The sequence below is a fragment of the Pyxicephalus adspersus genome, chromosome 7 (assembly GCF_032062135.1).
Source record: "Pyxicephalus adspersus chromosome 7, UCB_Pads_2.0, whole genome shotgun sequence".
In the NCBI taxonomy this organism is placed as follows: Eukaryota; Metazoa; Chordata; class Amphibia; order Anura; family Pyxicephalidae; genus Pyxicephalus; species Pyxicephalus adspersus.
In genome coordinates, this window is record NC_092864.1 from 51,808,764 (window position 1) to 51,824,601 (window position 15,838).

A 15,838-nucleotide genomic window follows, 5' to 3' on the forward strand; every position below is an offset into this window, starting at 1 on the left:
CTCTGCAATAATTAAAAAATAAGCCAAGTTCTCAGTTTTAGGTATTTACTGTCAGTCCTGAAACCTTGTGACTAGGAATTGTTCTATTTTCCTATAAAATATATAAGTAGAGCATTTCATTATGGATGTGTATTAAAAAAGTATTAATTACCAACCTAACACCCAGGGTGTAGGAATTGGAGCTGTGGCCCCTGAGCTTCATTTCTGTACCTAGCGTTTTCATCCTAATGTGCTCTAACCTACTTTTTTCTGATCCAGAAATGCTCCACTTTAGTAGCCCCCATCTTTTAAAGTTTGACTCTTGTCCCAAAAGGGGATTTGCCAGTTTCTGAGATCAATACAGCAACACGTGTAAAAAGGTCAGAGTGCTAAACTTACTGAAAAGAATTATAGAATTGATTTGAAGTGCTAATAATACACCTCTGCCTTTCTTCATTGGTAAATTACACAGCTTAATCATAAAAAGTCATCATTACATTGCCTGCAAGCTCCAGTCTGCTTTAAAGATATAACTCAGGATGCCATTTTCACCTATAAAAAGTAAAGTACCAGCTCCATAAAAGGTAAAAAAATGGCAAAAAAGAAACCAAGGCGTTTACCCTTTTCTACTCTGTTCAAAATGCAAACAAAACTGGCTTCGGTTACTATAATTTTCTTGATGATGATTGTAGTATACAGTATTTCTGGTGAGTGTATAAATGTATGAAAGAGGCATAACTATTGCCTTGTCTTAGGGTTGCTTGATTTCTGAAGTTACCTCTGGATGAAATCAGCTGTAAATTAACAGTAACTTCTGTAAATGGATATATTTCTTATCAGTTAGATCCGCTTTAACGTTCCTTTTCCTAGAGATCAGAATGTAATTTGTAAGTTGCATGCAATGATGATAAGATAAACATATATTGCGCCAGCATTAGATACGCTGGTACAGCTGTAAACCACATCGCCTGTGTCTTGTAAATGGATCATGCCTGCTGATATCTTGATCTGGCTTGTTGTAAGATGTTATCTGAGATTCTGATGTCTCTTTTAAGGAAGTGTAAATTTAACAGTCAATGAACTCAATACACAAAGCTTTTAAAAAAAAGATAGGAAAATATATTTTAAGTATGTGACTGCAATTAAAGTCTCCAGGTTCTGCTTAGAACAACTAAGACTTTATTTTAAATATACTGTAGATCTTTATTTATGTGTTAGCTGAGAATAATGGATGTTAACCTGAAAAAATTGCACATCATTTCCTCTGTATTTACATATCAGGACTGAACTACAGTTAGTCTACGTACATATGTCAGATGATTCACATCCAATAATCGCCTCAGGGCTAGTATCGGACGAGAATCTGATGATTACAGGGGCTGTCCGGCGTTGTTTATGAATCCGTCATGGGGGATGTTCACCAGTGCTTTGTTTCTTTCTCATGATGTACCAAACTGTAGATTTTGCCACTCCTAATATTGTAGCAATTTCTCGGATGTTTTTTTTTTCTCCTTTGACCGCATGTTGCCTGTTCACAGCAAAATCTTCCAAATACAAGCACCCCCCCAATCAACTCCAGGCCTTTTATCCGCTTAATTGATAATGACATAACAAAGGAATTGCCCAGGCTTTAGCTCCTTTTTTTTATGCAATCTTTTTGTTCAGCCCACTGAATTAAAACTGAAAGTCTGCAGTTAACTACATCTGAGTTGTTTCATTTAAAATTATTTGCGGTAATGTACAGAACCAAAATTAGAAAAAAACCCGTCTCTGTCCAAATATTTATGGACCTAACTGTATACCATGATAAATATAAAAAAACAGAAAGTTGTAATCTTGTATTTTGCTTGATCGTTTGGACACCATTTGTCATTGAACAGTCATCTAAATGGTAAATAACAAAAAAAACCCTTGTTAAAGTCAATATAAAGTCTTTTACAAAAATACCCTGCAGATAGGTAAACTCTGAATGCCATTTTTTTGCTAAAAAGGCTTGGGCATCACCAATTATAAATTTGCCTTTGATTGTACATTAAGCTGTACAAGAGTGGCTTACTGTATAATCTCAGCATTTATTTAATGCCAGGATGAAAAAACTTCCATGCATGGTATGAGTTACCTCATACCAAACCCCACCATCAATATGATTGAAGACGATGTCAGCGTCAGGAGATCAAGTGATCACGTTGCTGCAGGAGGGTGCTTTAGGAGATAACTGTGCCACAATGTGATAGTGTATTGCGTATAGTTGTACATTTTGGCCAGAGCACACTTACCACAATGTCCAAAGTAAATACTATTAAAGAATACACAGAGTGTTTCCTATGCCTTATTCTTATGCCCTGGTCAAAATGAGAGGTAGGAGTATAAATACAAGCTGCTGTATCAGAATGGACAAAACAGTGTTTATAAAGACTGTTCATGTGAGATACAGGGATGCAAAGTAACATAGTTACTTTTGCATTTACTTTGTTCATATATCTGCAGATCAAAGAGATTACCTTTAATTTGCATATTGGTTTAATTAAAGAAACCGTAAAAAAAATTTTCTATTGAACACATTACTATTATTTAATTTACTCGATTGAAATCTAACTGACTCCTCCACCTCCATAAATTTTGTATCCTTTTATTTTTCTACCCATTAATATTTAAACTTTATTTCATTTTGCCAAAGAAACAAAAAGACAGTAGTAAAACCTGATTAAGTTTCCAGCTCTTCTGCCTCTATTGAAATGTTCTTTTTGGCTGTTACCGTTGGAAATGGAGATGTTACCATTTTCTTTTCTTTTTGACTTTAAATGGTAATTTACACAACAAGAAGACAATCAAAAAATAAAAACAAATTTTAATCTGTTTAGAACCAAAAAACACACTTTAGCTGGTCTTAAAAAGATAACTAGATTTTACAGAGGAAGGTGCCAAACCTCTTTCCCTACCTGCCTGGACACGGATTTAGGCTTTTTATTTCAAATGTAGATCTGCTACAGATTTTATATTTGTATTCCCTATAATATTCAGTTTAGGCATTACATCTGTAAATGTTCTTGTATAAAACCCAGTATTTAAAGTATAAGAAAGTATTCCTTGTATTTTTTTTTTTTTTTTAGGGGAGACTGACAGAACTGGACTATGAACTTTCAGGAAGTGACCTGTATGCGGCAAGGTTTGGGGAAGCTATTACTAATCTCGGGGACCTGGATAACGATGGATTTGAAGGTATGTCCCACTTTATAGATTTTATGCATTATATAGATTCATGAATTGTGCTCCACATGAAGAACAGCAACCCTGAACCCAAAAGCAGATCTCAAATTAATAGATTTTTAGGTTCTCCATTTATTGAACATGAAGCTGTTATGTGGCATTGTGGGTTATCCCAGGGATTTTGGGTTTATGTAGAGTCTGCACTTCTCTGGTGATAGTTCTTTACTGTGCCAGTCCTGAGACAACCATGGCACAGTCCCACAAATGCACACAAAGCGTTAATAAGAAACATTGATGAGGAGGGTGAAATGCTGATAGAAGCCAGAAGCACCAGCATGCACCACTCCATAAAGTATCTCTCACGGATTCCAAGTGGAGGTGCACAAGCAAAAAGAATACTTTACTTGGGTAAAAGAATATTTCCAATAAAAAATGCTGTTGCATTTAGTTTATGCTAAAATGCAACATAGATAATGTGTACTTTTACATAAAAAAAAATTGTTCTTTCATCAAAACAAAATTACCACTAGATGTGGTAAACACACCCAAACAGAATAAGCTGTGAAGCTGTCAAAGCATGAGAAGACCGTAACGGATTAATTATCTACAGTGAAATGAAACTTGCACAGCTTTACAGACTATAACAACTCACTGGAGATAACAGGGCGATGTATACGTTAGTTGTCTATGGGTTTCACTCTGAATACTGTTGACTTAGTAGTTTCAAGTGGTTATTGGTTTAATGATCTAATTGAATTTGGTTAGTTGCAGGCACAATACAATGATAATATACATAATTTTTTTGTTTATCTGACCATATGGGTTTTTGTTCTTTTTAAATACGCTTGTCTTTTCTCTTCATTGCACTAATAAGTGTCAAGAGTTGTATGCCTAATAATTTGAAAAGAAAATCTATTAAAAATTAGATTAAGGTTCTCTGTTTTCCGAAGCGCGCCACATTTTGTAAATACCTGTAAAACAATTGGATAGACACATCTTTAATACTTCACCCTTGCTACTGCTGTAGCCTCATAGATGTTGGCACCCTTTAGCTTAAACTATATATAAAAACAATATGTGGATTCAAATATATTGGCATATTAATTTATAGTCAAATGTTGACATTTCTTGTAATGGTGAGCAGATCTCCATAAGAGCTACCTTAATATTCAATCTACTTATCACCTTGAACAATCAATTGGGGGACGGGGCTATATTAGGATAGCTGCAATATCCTTCCCTAATTTTGATATTCATTACCTTTGCCAATAGGCATAATTTAAAAAAAAAATTTAAAGAATGGAGAAAATTAAAATTGTGTACATTGATCAGTAAATTGAGTCAATACTAGAAAGTCTCCAGAATAATGGATTGCTAGAGGAACCACCCCTCTTGAGGAGCTTAGATGAATGAATAAGCAATGAAGGCCTAGGGAAAATTCTTTCCTCGATCAACCTATTGTTAATCCACAGTGAGTAATAGAACCAATACAGGTGGGGTAATAAAGAAAAAGTTATAAGCCATGTATTAGGTTATTTGGAAAAGTGATGTAAAAGACGTTTATTTAAAATGGGCAAATAGAGCTTTCATAGCCACAGCAAAAAATCCAAGTGGAAAAGGTACAGCTGTCGTGTTTGAAGTATGGGACCCCTAATCCCCCTAAGGCTCTGGAATAGAGTTTGGTATGGTTGAGAGGCGCATAATTAGCACCTGAAGGGATTGTGTTCATGCTTTTTAACCAAGAGTGTGATTTATTAATAATTATGTTAAGGCAACTGCTTAATATGTCAGTGGCCAGTGACGTGCAACAAGTTGATAATATACAACAAATTTCACAAATTGTTTTTTTCGGTTTGTTCCGGTTTTCATTGATCAGGTACACTGCACTTTTCAGTCATAGTATTTACCACTCCTTGGAAATAAACAAAGTCATATTCATTTAAAGAAGTCTTGTACATCCTCTATGTTCATAACAAGCATTCTAGGTGTTTGCATGTCACCACCAGTTTTACCAGGTCATATATAACTTTGTCAACTTGGCAAAGTTTCAGTTTTTTTGTTTTTACCACAAACATTTCCAGACTTCAAAAAAAAGCCACAGTCATAACAGTTGGCAAAATTTAGCACAGCCATTTAACAATTCCTGTCCGTGTGTAGTACCAGTTTGGTATCAGTTTGTTATAAAATACATTTTACAGACTTTTTTTAGGTTTATATAAATATTCAGATCCATCTAAATCATGAGTGGACAGGATAGTAATAATGGATCAAGAATGGGAACCCAGACTGCAATGCATTCCATCCAAGTTACTGGTTCTAATACAATTCAGTGGTATTGATCTTCAGCTAGATTTCTTAGAATAATGAAGAATTGATTCATAAATTCCTTCCTTCTCTAAAGTAGCACTTTGATGAGATTAAACTACATCGTCCTGACCACTTTTTATTGTGTGCCTGTTGGGCGTGTAAATTTGTGCAATCTTGCTGATAATCTGTAGCAATTCTGCAGCAGATTTGTGAACGTCTTTTTATACTGTCTGCTTAGGATTGTAAAAAACTGGCATAGACTTAAAAAAAAGGTTTAGCGTGATTTACTTTGCTTTGTAGTCTGGTTGGCAATGGAGTCTGTGCCACATATTTGGTAATAAGTATGAATGAAAACATTCAATGTTTTTTTATTCCATCTTTAAAACTTTGCTGTATCGCTGACTTTTTTGTTGTCTTCATATCTACAAAGTAACCAAGTATTTAGACTTATTGATAGCTATACAAATATATTCATCTACGACCTGTTTGTATGGATAAGTGCCCTGCACAGTAATTTTATAAAAACTCTAAATTTTTTCATTCTTAATGGAAACTTGTACTAGATATGTACCAGCCTTCCTGTACAATAAGTGAAAATGAAAACCTTCAAGCAATTCTAATTACCTATAAAATAAACAGACTGCTTGCTTTGCAATAATCTAATACAATGAATCCCAGCAGAAAGCAGTTATGATGATGATGATGGCGGCTACTTTACAACACAGCTCCGCATGCTAACACTGCAGTCTGGGCCAGACACCGACCCTTCCTGATCCAAATATCCAGCATTTATCGGATCTCAGAAGAAGAGTTTTAATTAAATACTGACAATATATATTTATTAGATATTTAGTTCTGATGGTATTGAACCAAATGACTGATATTAATATTATTATTACTACTACACAGTAGTTATATAGAGCCCAAATATTTTGGTCAAATTTGACTTAAATCTGAATCTAAACACCAATTTTATCCCCTCTCCACTGTATCCAAATCTGAGACACAAAAGTTTTGCTTTTATACTTTAATGTGTAAGTAATACATTCACATTGATGTATTTACAATAATAAATGATTGATTGGAGGAATAGTTGCATGTAATGCACTGGGTGATGGACACTGCCATCTAGTGTTTGTTCCCAGCATCACAGCTGTAAATGGCTTTTCACATTCACAGATTTTTTGGTTTATTTTTTAGCAGTTATTACCCCATAGTTACTATACGTTAATATACTACAGCATTAATGGGCATCAGAAATGTATTACCATGTAATAAAACTTGAGTTATTTTTTTTTTTTGCATGTCCTTATAACATAATGTTATCAGGAGTATAATAAACTCCATTGTGAGATCCAGTAATGACTTTGTAGGGATCTCTGTACACATCATTCTGTAGGGATCTCTGTACACATAGGCTTCTGTAACTGAGCTGCTTCAAACATTTAGGTTGCAGCTATCATTTATATATTTCACATTTTAGAATCTCTCGAGGCTTCAAAGATTTGTTCTGTGCTGACTTTTCTGATCACAGACTTGTGGTTGATTGTTGCTATTTTCATGACAACAATGCACTTTGTATTTAAACAGATGTGGCTATTGGAGCTCCACATGAGGAAGATTTGCAAGGAGCAATTTATATATACAATGGAAGAGAAAAGGGAATCACACGTTCATTCACACAGGTATCTGTCTTTTATTAAGCTGGCAGATTTAAAAATGTATTGAATAATTTATTAATAATTATATTCTTAGTACAAGTAGTCAAGCAGTATAGGTAACCAAATTTGACTTGGTACTTGAACCAAGTATGGGAGCATGAGCATGAGGAGAGAGATGAGCATATCATGGTGTTTCTTCTCCACCACTCTCCAATCACAGCCTGGGGCCAGGTACATGACAGCCTGGGTAGAGTCAACTTACAGAATGGGAAGAGATTTGAATTAAAGGGAAATATTTCAACATTGACATTTTTTATTTTATCATTAATGAGATATTATTTTAAATCACAGCAGATCAGGAAAGTTCAAGTACAATTCCTAATCTTTATTTTTTCTCTAAATTATAAAGTAAGGTTCAGCTTGATGGCCAGGCATCTAATAATTCTCACAACAGGTTTGCCTTAAATACGCTAAAAAATATTTTTAGCTATTCACAGTGGAAGCTTTTTCATCCTCCATTATGCTATGAAAGGGATAGTTACAAATACAGGTAGTCCCTGAGGGTTACATACAAGATAGGGACTGTAGGTTTGTTCTTAGGTTGAATATTGTATGTAAGTTGGAACAGGTATATTATTTTATTAATACAATTAGGACAGATGTTTGTCCCAACATATTAGGCAGCGTGGTGCAGGTACTGTATAAAATCATCACTGTGAGGTAATCACAAACAAAGCAAAAAAAAAAAATCTTTATGTAGCCTAGACATTCACTAACTTCTGGAGCAAGCTGTGCTTTGATATGCGAAAAGAAACAACTGCAGAGTTTGTCTTTGTCATTAAAGAGTTACAACCAAAAGATTTCTTCTGCAAGCAGTGAAGCCCAGTTCTAGGAGTCGTCCGTATGTCGGATGTCCTTAAGTCAGGGACTACCTGTATTATTTGTTATAATTCTACATGTCATTAAAATGCTAATCTCAAAAAAAAATTGGTATAACTAAGTAAGTGGAGGTGGCTGCAATATTAATGGCTATCATTACCATTTTTATAGTATACCTTCAACACAGAATAATGAAATAGAAGGCAGAGATCTAAATGTCTTAAAAAATGTAAAGATTGTTATGTCAAGATTTTGCAGATAATTAGTAATGTGAATTGCTCAATGTGAACTTCCCAAGCTATATTATCTCTTTCCTGTAAGACTTCTTGTAGGAACTAACCTTTGACTAGATCTTCCTTCATATTTACTGTACATCTGCAGCAAATTGAAGAATCACAGTCCTCAAGTCTGTGTGTTATCAATATGCCGGACCCAATGCCAATTTTTTTTTTGTTTTTATAGAGAATACATGGAACAAAACTTGGCTATTCCCTAAACATGTTTGGTCAATCCATATCTCAGGGGCTAGATGCTGATGGAAATGGTTATCAAGGTAGGAATAAATCTTTCTGAAATACTTATACACCCAGAATGACATAAAATGATTCCAATAAATGGAGTTTTGTGGACGTCCATATTGTTGTTATTATTATTATTATTCATAAACACGATTTATATAGCGCTGTACAATAAATAGGTTGCAAATAAAAGACAGATACAGACAGTGACACAGGAGGAGGAGAGGACCCTGCCCCGAAGAGCTTACAATCGAGGAGGTGGGGGGAGTATCACAATTGGAGGGGAGATATGTAGTGGTGGGAAGTAGTGAGGGTTCTGTGAGATGGTAGACGATGGGTAGGCTAGTTTGAAAAGATGGGTTTTGAGGGCTCTTTTAAATGAGCAGAAAGTATGAGCAAGCCGAATATGAATAGGAAGACCATTCCAGAGAGTTGGGGCAGCTCTGGAGAAGTCTTGTATCTGTGCGTGTGATGCGGTTATGAGTGAGGAAGTCATTAGTAGGTCATTGGAGGAGTGAAGAGAGCGGCTGGGGGAGTATTTTTTTTTTTACCAGGTCAGAAATGTAAGTGGGACAAGAACTGTGGAGGGACTTGAAGGCAAAGCACCAGAGCCCGAATTTGATTCTCCTGTGAAATAGAAGCCAATGAAGAGAACTACAAAAAGATGCAGCAGAGGAGGAGTGGTAGGAAGGATGGATGAGTCTGGCTGCGGCATTTTTCTGGTTATATTCTGATGTTAGACCGTGAGCCTGATTTATTAAAGTTTTCAAACAATGGAGAAGATGGACTATCATGGGAGAACCTGGGTGTTCCAAGTAAAACTTAGAATGGATTTTCTAAAAATCATTGCTAGTAGCTGGCAAATGTTTTAAATTCTGGACCAGATCCATTCTAAGTTTACTGGATCACCAATGATCTCCCCCATGATACTCTATCTTCTCCTATCTAAGAACTTTGATATTTCAGGCCCACTGTCCTATGTCCCATGTTCCCCCTGTTTGCCTCAGGGAATATATTTGCTCTAAAATGCTAAATTCATATTCAACAGTCTGTAATGGACGTTTTTGCTGGACATGGAATATAAGTTTAGCTTAGGAAACCAGAATAGAACTTTTTTCTCCCATGTTGGAGAAACAGCCATGCCTAATGTTTTTTTATCCTTCCTCTGGATCATCCCTGTATATAAATGTGTGTATAGACTTACATCTAAATGGACTTTTATCAATGCGGATTTCCCTGCTGAAATAGGTGTTTAAATAAGTGTCTTTTTCTGCCATTAGCCTTTAATAAAAAAATAATCTGTCTGCACTTAACATTTACCCCGCTGTTACTGCATAAATCTAGCATTTACTAACTTAGACAACTATTTAAATTTGCTGGGAAATGTGGTCAGACAGTCATGGTTCAGGAATAGGATGTGCTATTTTCCAAACTCCATTCACCGTGGTTTTCCTTTTATTTACCAGTTTATGTAAACTTCCTGCAATGTGCATGGCGTACAGTTCTTTATTTTCTGACTGTGATATGACCATAGGAAAAGCATTCATAATGACGTGGACTTTTGATAGAATACATTACACTGATATAAAATGTTACAATTTAGGATTTAATATTAGGTTTTATATACTATCAAATAGAAATGTATGTCAGTACTAGTTTATAATTTTATAATAACTCCAATTTAGTCTCAAATAGTCAGCTAGTGAATGGTACGTTTTTCATATGTGCCCCATGTCTTTATAGATGTTGCTGTTGGAGCTTTTCTTTCTGACTCTGCAGTGCTGCTAAGGTAAGAACGCCTTGCTGTATTTGTCTGGGTTGTTCTTACAAAGGTGTTTGGGATATACAAGGAAATATATGAACACAGGTTATTGGGGGTTTTATGAATCTTGTGGGGGTGATAATAGCTTTCTTTTTGGAGCAGTAATTACCATATATTTTTTTTCTGAGAGAAATTCTAAAACCAAGATTAGTTGGAATATTGTAGTAGCATTCATATCTTTTTGGCTTTGCAATATTAGGTTTAGATGACAAAATTCACAATATCTATCTATCTATCTATCTATCTATCTATCTATCTATCTATCTATCTATCATCTTATTACATCCTTTTCTTGAAGAAAAGTCTGCTCTAGTCCTTCCATTCTATCCTTCCATGGAATTAAAACCTTGGTATTTGGTTGCATGATTCCTGTTGAAAGGGTCAACCAACCTTAGCTCTGGTCCTCCCCTTGAGAAAAAAAATCGCATTCCCACTAGATTCTAGTCCAGAGGTCAGCAAACTTTTTTAGCCACTAGGCCATTTCAGGGGTAGGCAGGCGCATACTAGGCCGGACTCTATCTCGAGTCTCGCCCTGATGGCTCCGCCCCCCACCAGGAATGCCCCTGAAGGGAAATCCCTCTCTTCCACAATGCATACAGAGGAGAGGGAATGTTCCCTATTTACCCAGGCGGCAGAAGTGTTAATGCCGGCCGCAGTAAATAGGGAAGGGAGCCACAACACGGAGGCTGAAGAGTAACTTGCTTCGGTAGTTTGCGGCGGGTTGCCAGCCGGGATTAGGCCGGATAGGCCAGGGGGCATTAGGTCGGAACAAACTACCGGCTAGGCCATATCTGGCCTAAAGTCCGGTGTTTGCCGACCTCTGTTCTAGGTGTTTTGTTCTTGTGACCAGGAATGAGCCTAACCACACCATCTGCTTAATATCTGCCTAAAAATAACAAATAGTAACTGTAAATAAATTGGCTTTATTTTTATCATTGGGGGACAGATAAGGGACTTGAGCCATGACTTGGTAGGGTATATGCAGTATCAAATTTTGGTAGCTCTCCAAATTGCAGTTTTAGAAATGGCAATGTGCTCCCACTATCATTTTACACTGCAGGGGAATGATAAAATGTAAGCATACTTATTTTACAGAATTCTAGACTACATCTCACCCCATGTGAACCTAAGCACTGTTAAAGGAGTTGAAGAAATTTTCTAGAATTTGTGTGTGTTAAAATTGAACCCATTCTTCATGATGTCTTTATAATTAGGTTGTTCCTTTTCTTTGGCGGAATTTCACTTTCGGCCCCTAGTAACATGAGTCAGCTGTAACATGTAGTAGTGAGCTACACTAATTATGAAAAATGTTTCCAAAAGCCTTATCTAAACTCTTACACATTTTATTGAAATAGCACTAAAAAAAACAGTCCTAAAGTTTCCATGACTCTTATTAAAAGTAAGAAGCACAGCAGTAGATTAGTAAAGCATTTTAAAACTTGAGAAGGAGCTGTGAGACTGCCATAAGCTATCTGGGGGAATAGAGAGACACTTGTGGCTATAATGTTACTGGCTTTTAAATCTCTATTACTGGATCAACTCTAATCAACTCAGAATCAACTACTACTGATCACTATATCCAGATACATTCTTTACACCTTCAGTGACATTACAAATAAGGAAATTATGATGAGTTTTTCCATTGCTTTAAAGGTAATTTATATAGATTTGATTTAGATGTACTTCAGGCCTTTAAAATGAAAATTGTAATAAGATATATATGAATATTTAATCCTTCAGCAGGCAGTTGGCAGGTAGAGCCCTTGACTCCTTTTACTATTTTCCAATTTCTCCTTATCTCCATTGGTAAAAAGCTGTTTGCCCATCCTAATATCCCAAGGTAACATTTGGTAACTCAAGTGAATGAGCCAAGGCATTGGCTTACTGGATAGCACCACCTGGGGTTTTAATGAGTTGCAGTGCCTAAAAGTACGTACTGATGTTGTGTTTTCTTTAGGTAGCCTATGGTGGTATAAGAATCTTATGTCATGAATTAAATTTTGTAAATAAAATTGTTTGTGTGTAATCTATAGATTTTAAAACATATGTTTAAAAAGTTGATTTTAAAAAAAGAGTTTTTGTGGTTCTGAATAATAATGTCAATTTCCTATTTGCTTGTCTTTGTATACTACCTTTTAGAACAAGACCAGTTATAACTATTGATGCATCTCTGAAACTGCCAGATTCTGTGAACCGTACAAAATATGAATGTGTGGAAAATGGGCATCCTGCAGTGTGCATGAATGTCACAATTTGCTTTAAATATCAAGGACGTAGCTTACCTGGTCACATTGGTAAGACAATCTGGTCTAAAGAATGGCTTGGCTAATGAAAGTTAGAGCTGTTAAAATCAAAGCATAACCCATACATGGGATAGAGCTAGCTAAGAATGGAACCCACACATTTATATATTTACTAATTTAATTTAATATATATTTGTTCTTGTGAGTTTGCTAGCACAACTTTTAATAAGCGATGGTTAACCATACAAGTTTTTATTTCTGCAGCATTCTCTGCTCTGCAAGTCTCCGTTTAACCTCACTCACAAAATATTTTTTCATATTTATTATTTTAATGAATTTAATGTCTAGAGGCAATGAAATATTTGAATAATGTTCTGTTTTCTGATTTTTCAGTCATGTTCTATAATATAAGTTTGGATGTTAAGAGAAAAACTGGCACTCCAGCTAGATTTTACTTCTCTTCTAATGGGACCAGTGATGTTTATTCAGGAAACATTGAATTGTACCAAATGTCTGCAAACTGTAAGATACACCAAGCATTCATGAGGGTGAGTTAACTTATCACAACAACATGGGCAGTGTGAGATATTGCAGAAGTGAATCCTGATAATTGGTTAAGCCTAGGTAAGCTGGGGTTGAAAAAGTTTCACATGAATTCGAGTTTGGGACTACTGGGAACCCGGGTCATCATAATGTACCTTGGAAATCATAAGGAAGACAATAGAGACAGTTTATATTGTCCTAGGTTGGCATAAATGAAAAAATAGACAATTGATATTTGATAGTTGGGAAAGGGAAGTAGGAACACATAAAGTGAAAGTGGGGACAATTTGTCAACCCTTTAACTAGCTACCTGATTTTTGTCTTTGCATTATGAAATTTAGTATCTATGTGGGGGAATCCATATTGGCATCCCTGCCTTAGGTTCTGGAGACCATGTCCCATCACTGCATTTGATTAATACAAGGTGTATTTGTTGTATTTATCAGGGAACATAATTGAAAAGTTTGAAAGTTTTTTTGTGCCAGAGGTTAACAACATAAACATTTTCTAAGATTTGGAGGCCTTTCAAACTTCTGATGTCCACCCAGCACATTTTCAATCAAAATATGTTTTTTTTAATTGTTAAATATGACTCTCAAATTTTTATGAAGAGAAGGATGGAAAACGTTTGGCAAAATTTTCTATATATAGTCAGAGGACAAACCCTGCCATGCTTTTAATAACGTAGATTATTAAGAATTATTACACAATATATAATTGGTAAATGTACGATTGTTTTTTTATACTGACTCTTCTGAGAAAAACAGAAGCAATAATTGCGAGGTTGGATGAAAAAAACAGCTTATATTATACTACAATAAATCATATATTTTTATAGAAATCTATACTTTAAAAGGACAACATTTATGGAACAAGAACTAGAGGCGTTGTAAGGGTCAGTTGGGAGCTGTGAATGAATGCCAATCTCAGTGGGCATAAACAATAAACAAAATCATTTTGTTCCGAGACATTGGCATACAAACAGTTACTAAGCAGATAAATCTGTTTTAATTCTTTCCTTGGTTTTAATATATAAGGCTGAAGGGTCTTTAATTATAAAACTAAATACAACATATTCTGTTTTTGTAAAACAGTAAATATTCATATGGTACATATTGTTTTCACATCAGTTGATTTACTGCTAAAATCAGATGTTTTAAATGAACGGGGCATGACTTTTGTACATTTTCTTTATTTTCTAAAATGTAGTCACATTTCATTAAATTAAAAAACAGAATTATTAATATTTAATTTTTTTTTTGGAACAATGCTCACAAAATCACAGCTAGGCACTTAATAATACACAAAATAAATTAGCTGAACATGTGGTCAAAACAAACACTTTGCACATAAGAATGACTATGCTGCATTCAAAATCTTGAATAAACAGTTTTGTTTCAAGCGCTTCTATTTATATTTTAGTTTTTAATAATTTTTAAGTTCTTTATCAGGAGACCTGAATATTGACTAGACATTAAAATATTATTCTGGTTCTGAGAAGAACAGTGATCTAAGAAAGGATGGTACTAATTTTACTAAGTTTTTAACTGTATGGCATAGTATTAAGTGCGTGTGTGGCACTAGTACTGTAGGTAAAGAACTAAATCCCCATATCATATATCTGTATCATATAAGCTTTCATTATTTATCTCAGTGGTCCCCAACCTTTTGGATGTCACGAACCACTAATTTCATGGCCTCTGAACCGTGCATGCCCAGGGAGCCGTCTATCACTGTAAAGGGAAGAAACTTCCCCCCTGAGTGACATGATGCCAGAACCTCTGCCAGGTCGGAGATTAATACTAGATCTGGTTTAATGTGAGATAATGGCTTCTGTAAGGTTAAAGCATCATTGTTCTCTTTATAACTGAAAATGAGTTTATAAACTTAGTAATTGGCCTTTTTTTACATTTCTCAAAAAAATAAAAAGAATTATTTAGAGTTAAATTGATTTCTTCATCCTAACATATTAAACATTCTTGAATATCCTTATCACAATCTGCAACAAAACAAAACCAGTTCTCCTACTGTTCTTGCTTCACTGACCTGGAGCAAGTATATCAATAAGTATGTGAAGGTTGTCATTTATCCAGGTGATTGTATATATAGTAATAGTCACAATGATCTGGATTTGTTCTTATATAATGTTGAAGACTTTTTGCAGCCTATCCATGCTACTTATTAAGTTGAACAACTGGCTTGGATAGGCTGTGAAACATTTTATACATTATAAGTCTAGTTGAATGTTACCACCTGCTACTAGATATGTCAATAAGGACTTCTAAATGTACTTTGACTTTTGTGATCAAATTAGCTCTTTTTTTTATTTGTGTTTTCTCTGCTTTAAATCTTAATTATCCTTATTTTTGGTAGGGAGACATAAGAGACATCCTTACTCCAATACACATGGAATCCCGATACTATCTCGGAAAACACATTGTTCATAAAAGGAGTACAGATGAATTTAAACCACTTTTGCCAATCTTACAGAAGAAAGAAGGGGAAGAAAATGTGTTACGAAAAGTGGTAAGAATCAAGTCATAGCTTGTGTAACATTATGTGATAGCTGCAAAGCTCTGTTAGAATAAAAGTAGGGTTGAGATGAGGTTTGGTTGAAGGGAATCCTAAGACTCTCATACAGGCCAAATCCCAAACTCTTGGTTTCTCTGCTCCAGCTTG

The 15,838-nt window shown here is 35.2% G+C and overlaps 1 protein-coding gene across 1 annotated transcript in view; it reads left to right on the top strand.

Annotated features, from left to right (window-relative positions):
* ITGA4 (integrin subunit alpha 4) overlaps positions 1 to 15,838 on the top strand; it is a gene marked incomplete in the record, with an annotated part of 76,854 nt that overhangs the window by 43,742 nt on the left and 17,274 nt on the right. Inside the window, 7 exon segments of the mRNA XM_072419104.1 lie at positions 3,090 to 3,198; positions 7,084 to 7,178; positions 8,496 to 8,586; positions 10,295 to 10,340; positions 12,513 to 12,667; positions 13,010 to 13,164; positions 15,533 to 15,685. Of these exon segments, the coding sequence (XP_072275205.1) occupies positions 3,090 to 3,198; positions 7,084 to 7,178; positions 8,496 to 8,586; positions 10,295 to 10,340; positions 12,513 to 12,667; positions 13,010 to 13,164; positions 15,533 to 15,685 (804 nt within the window).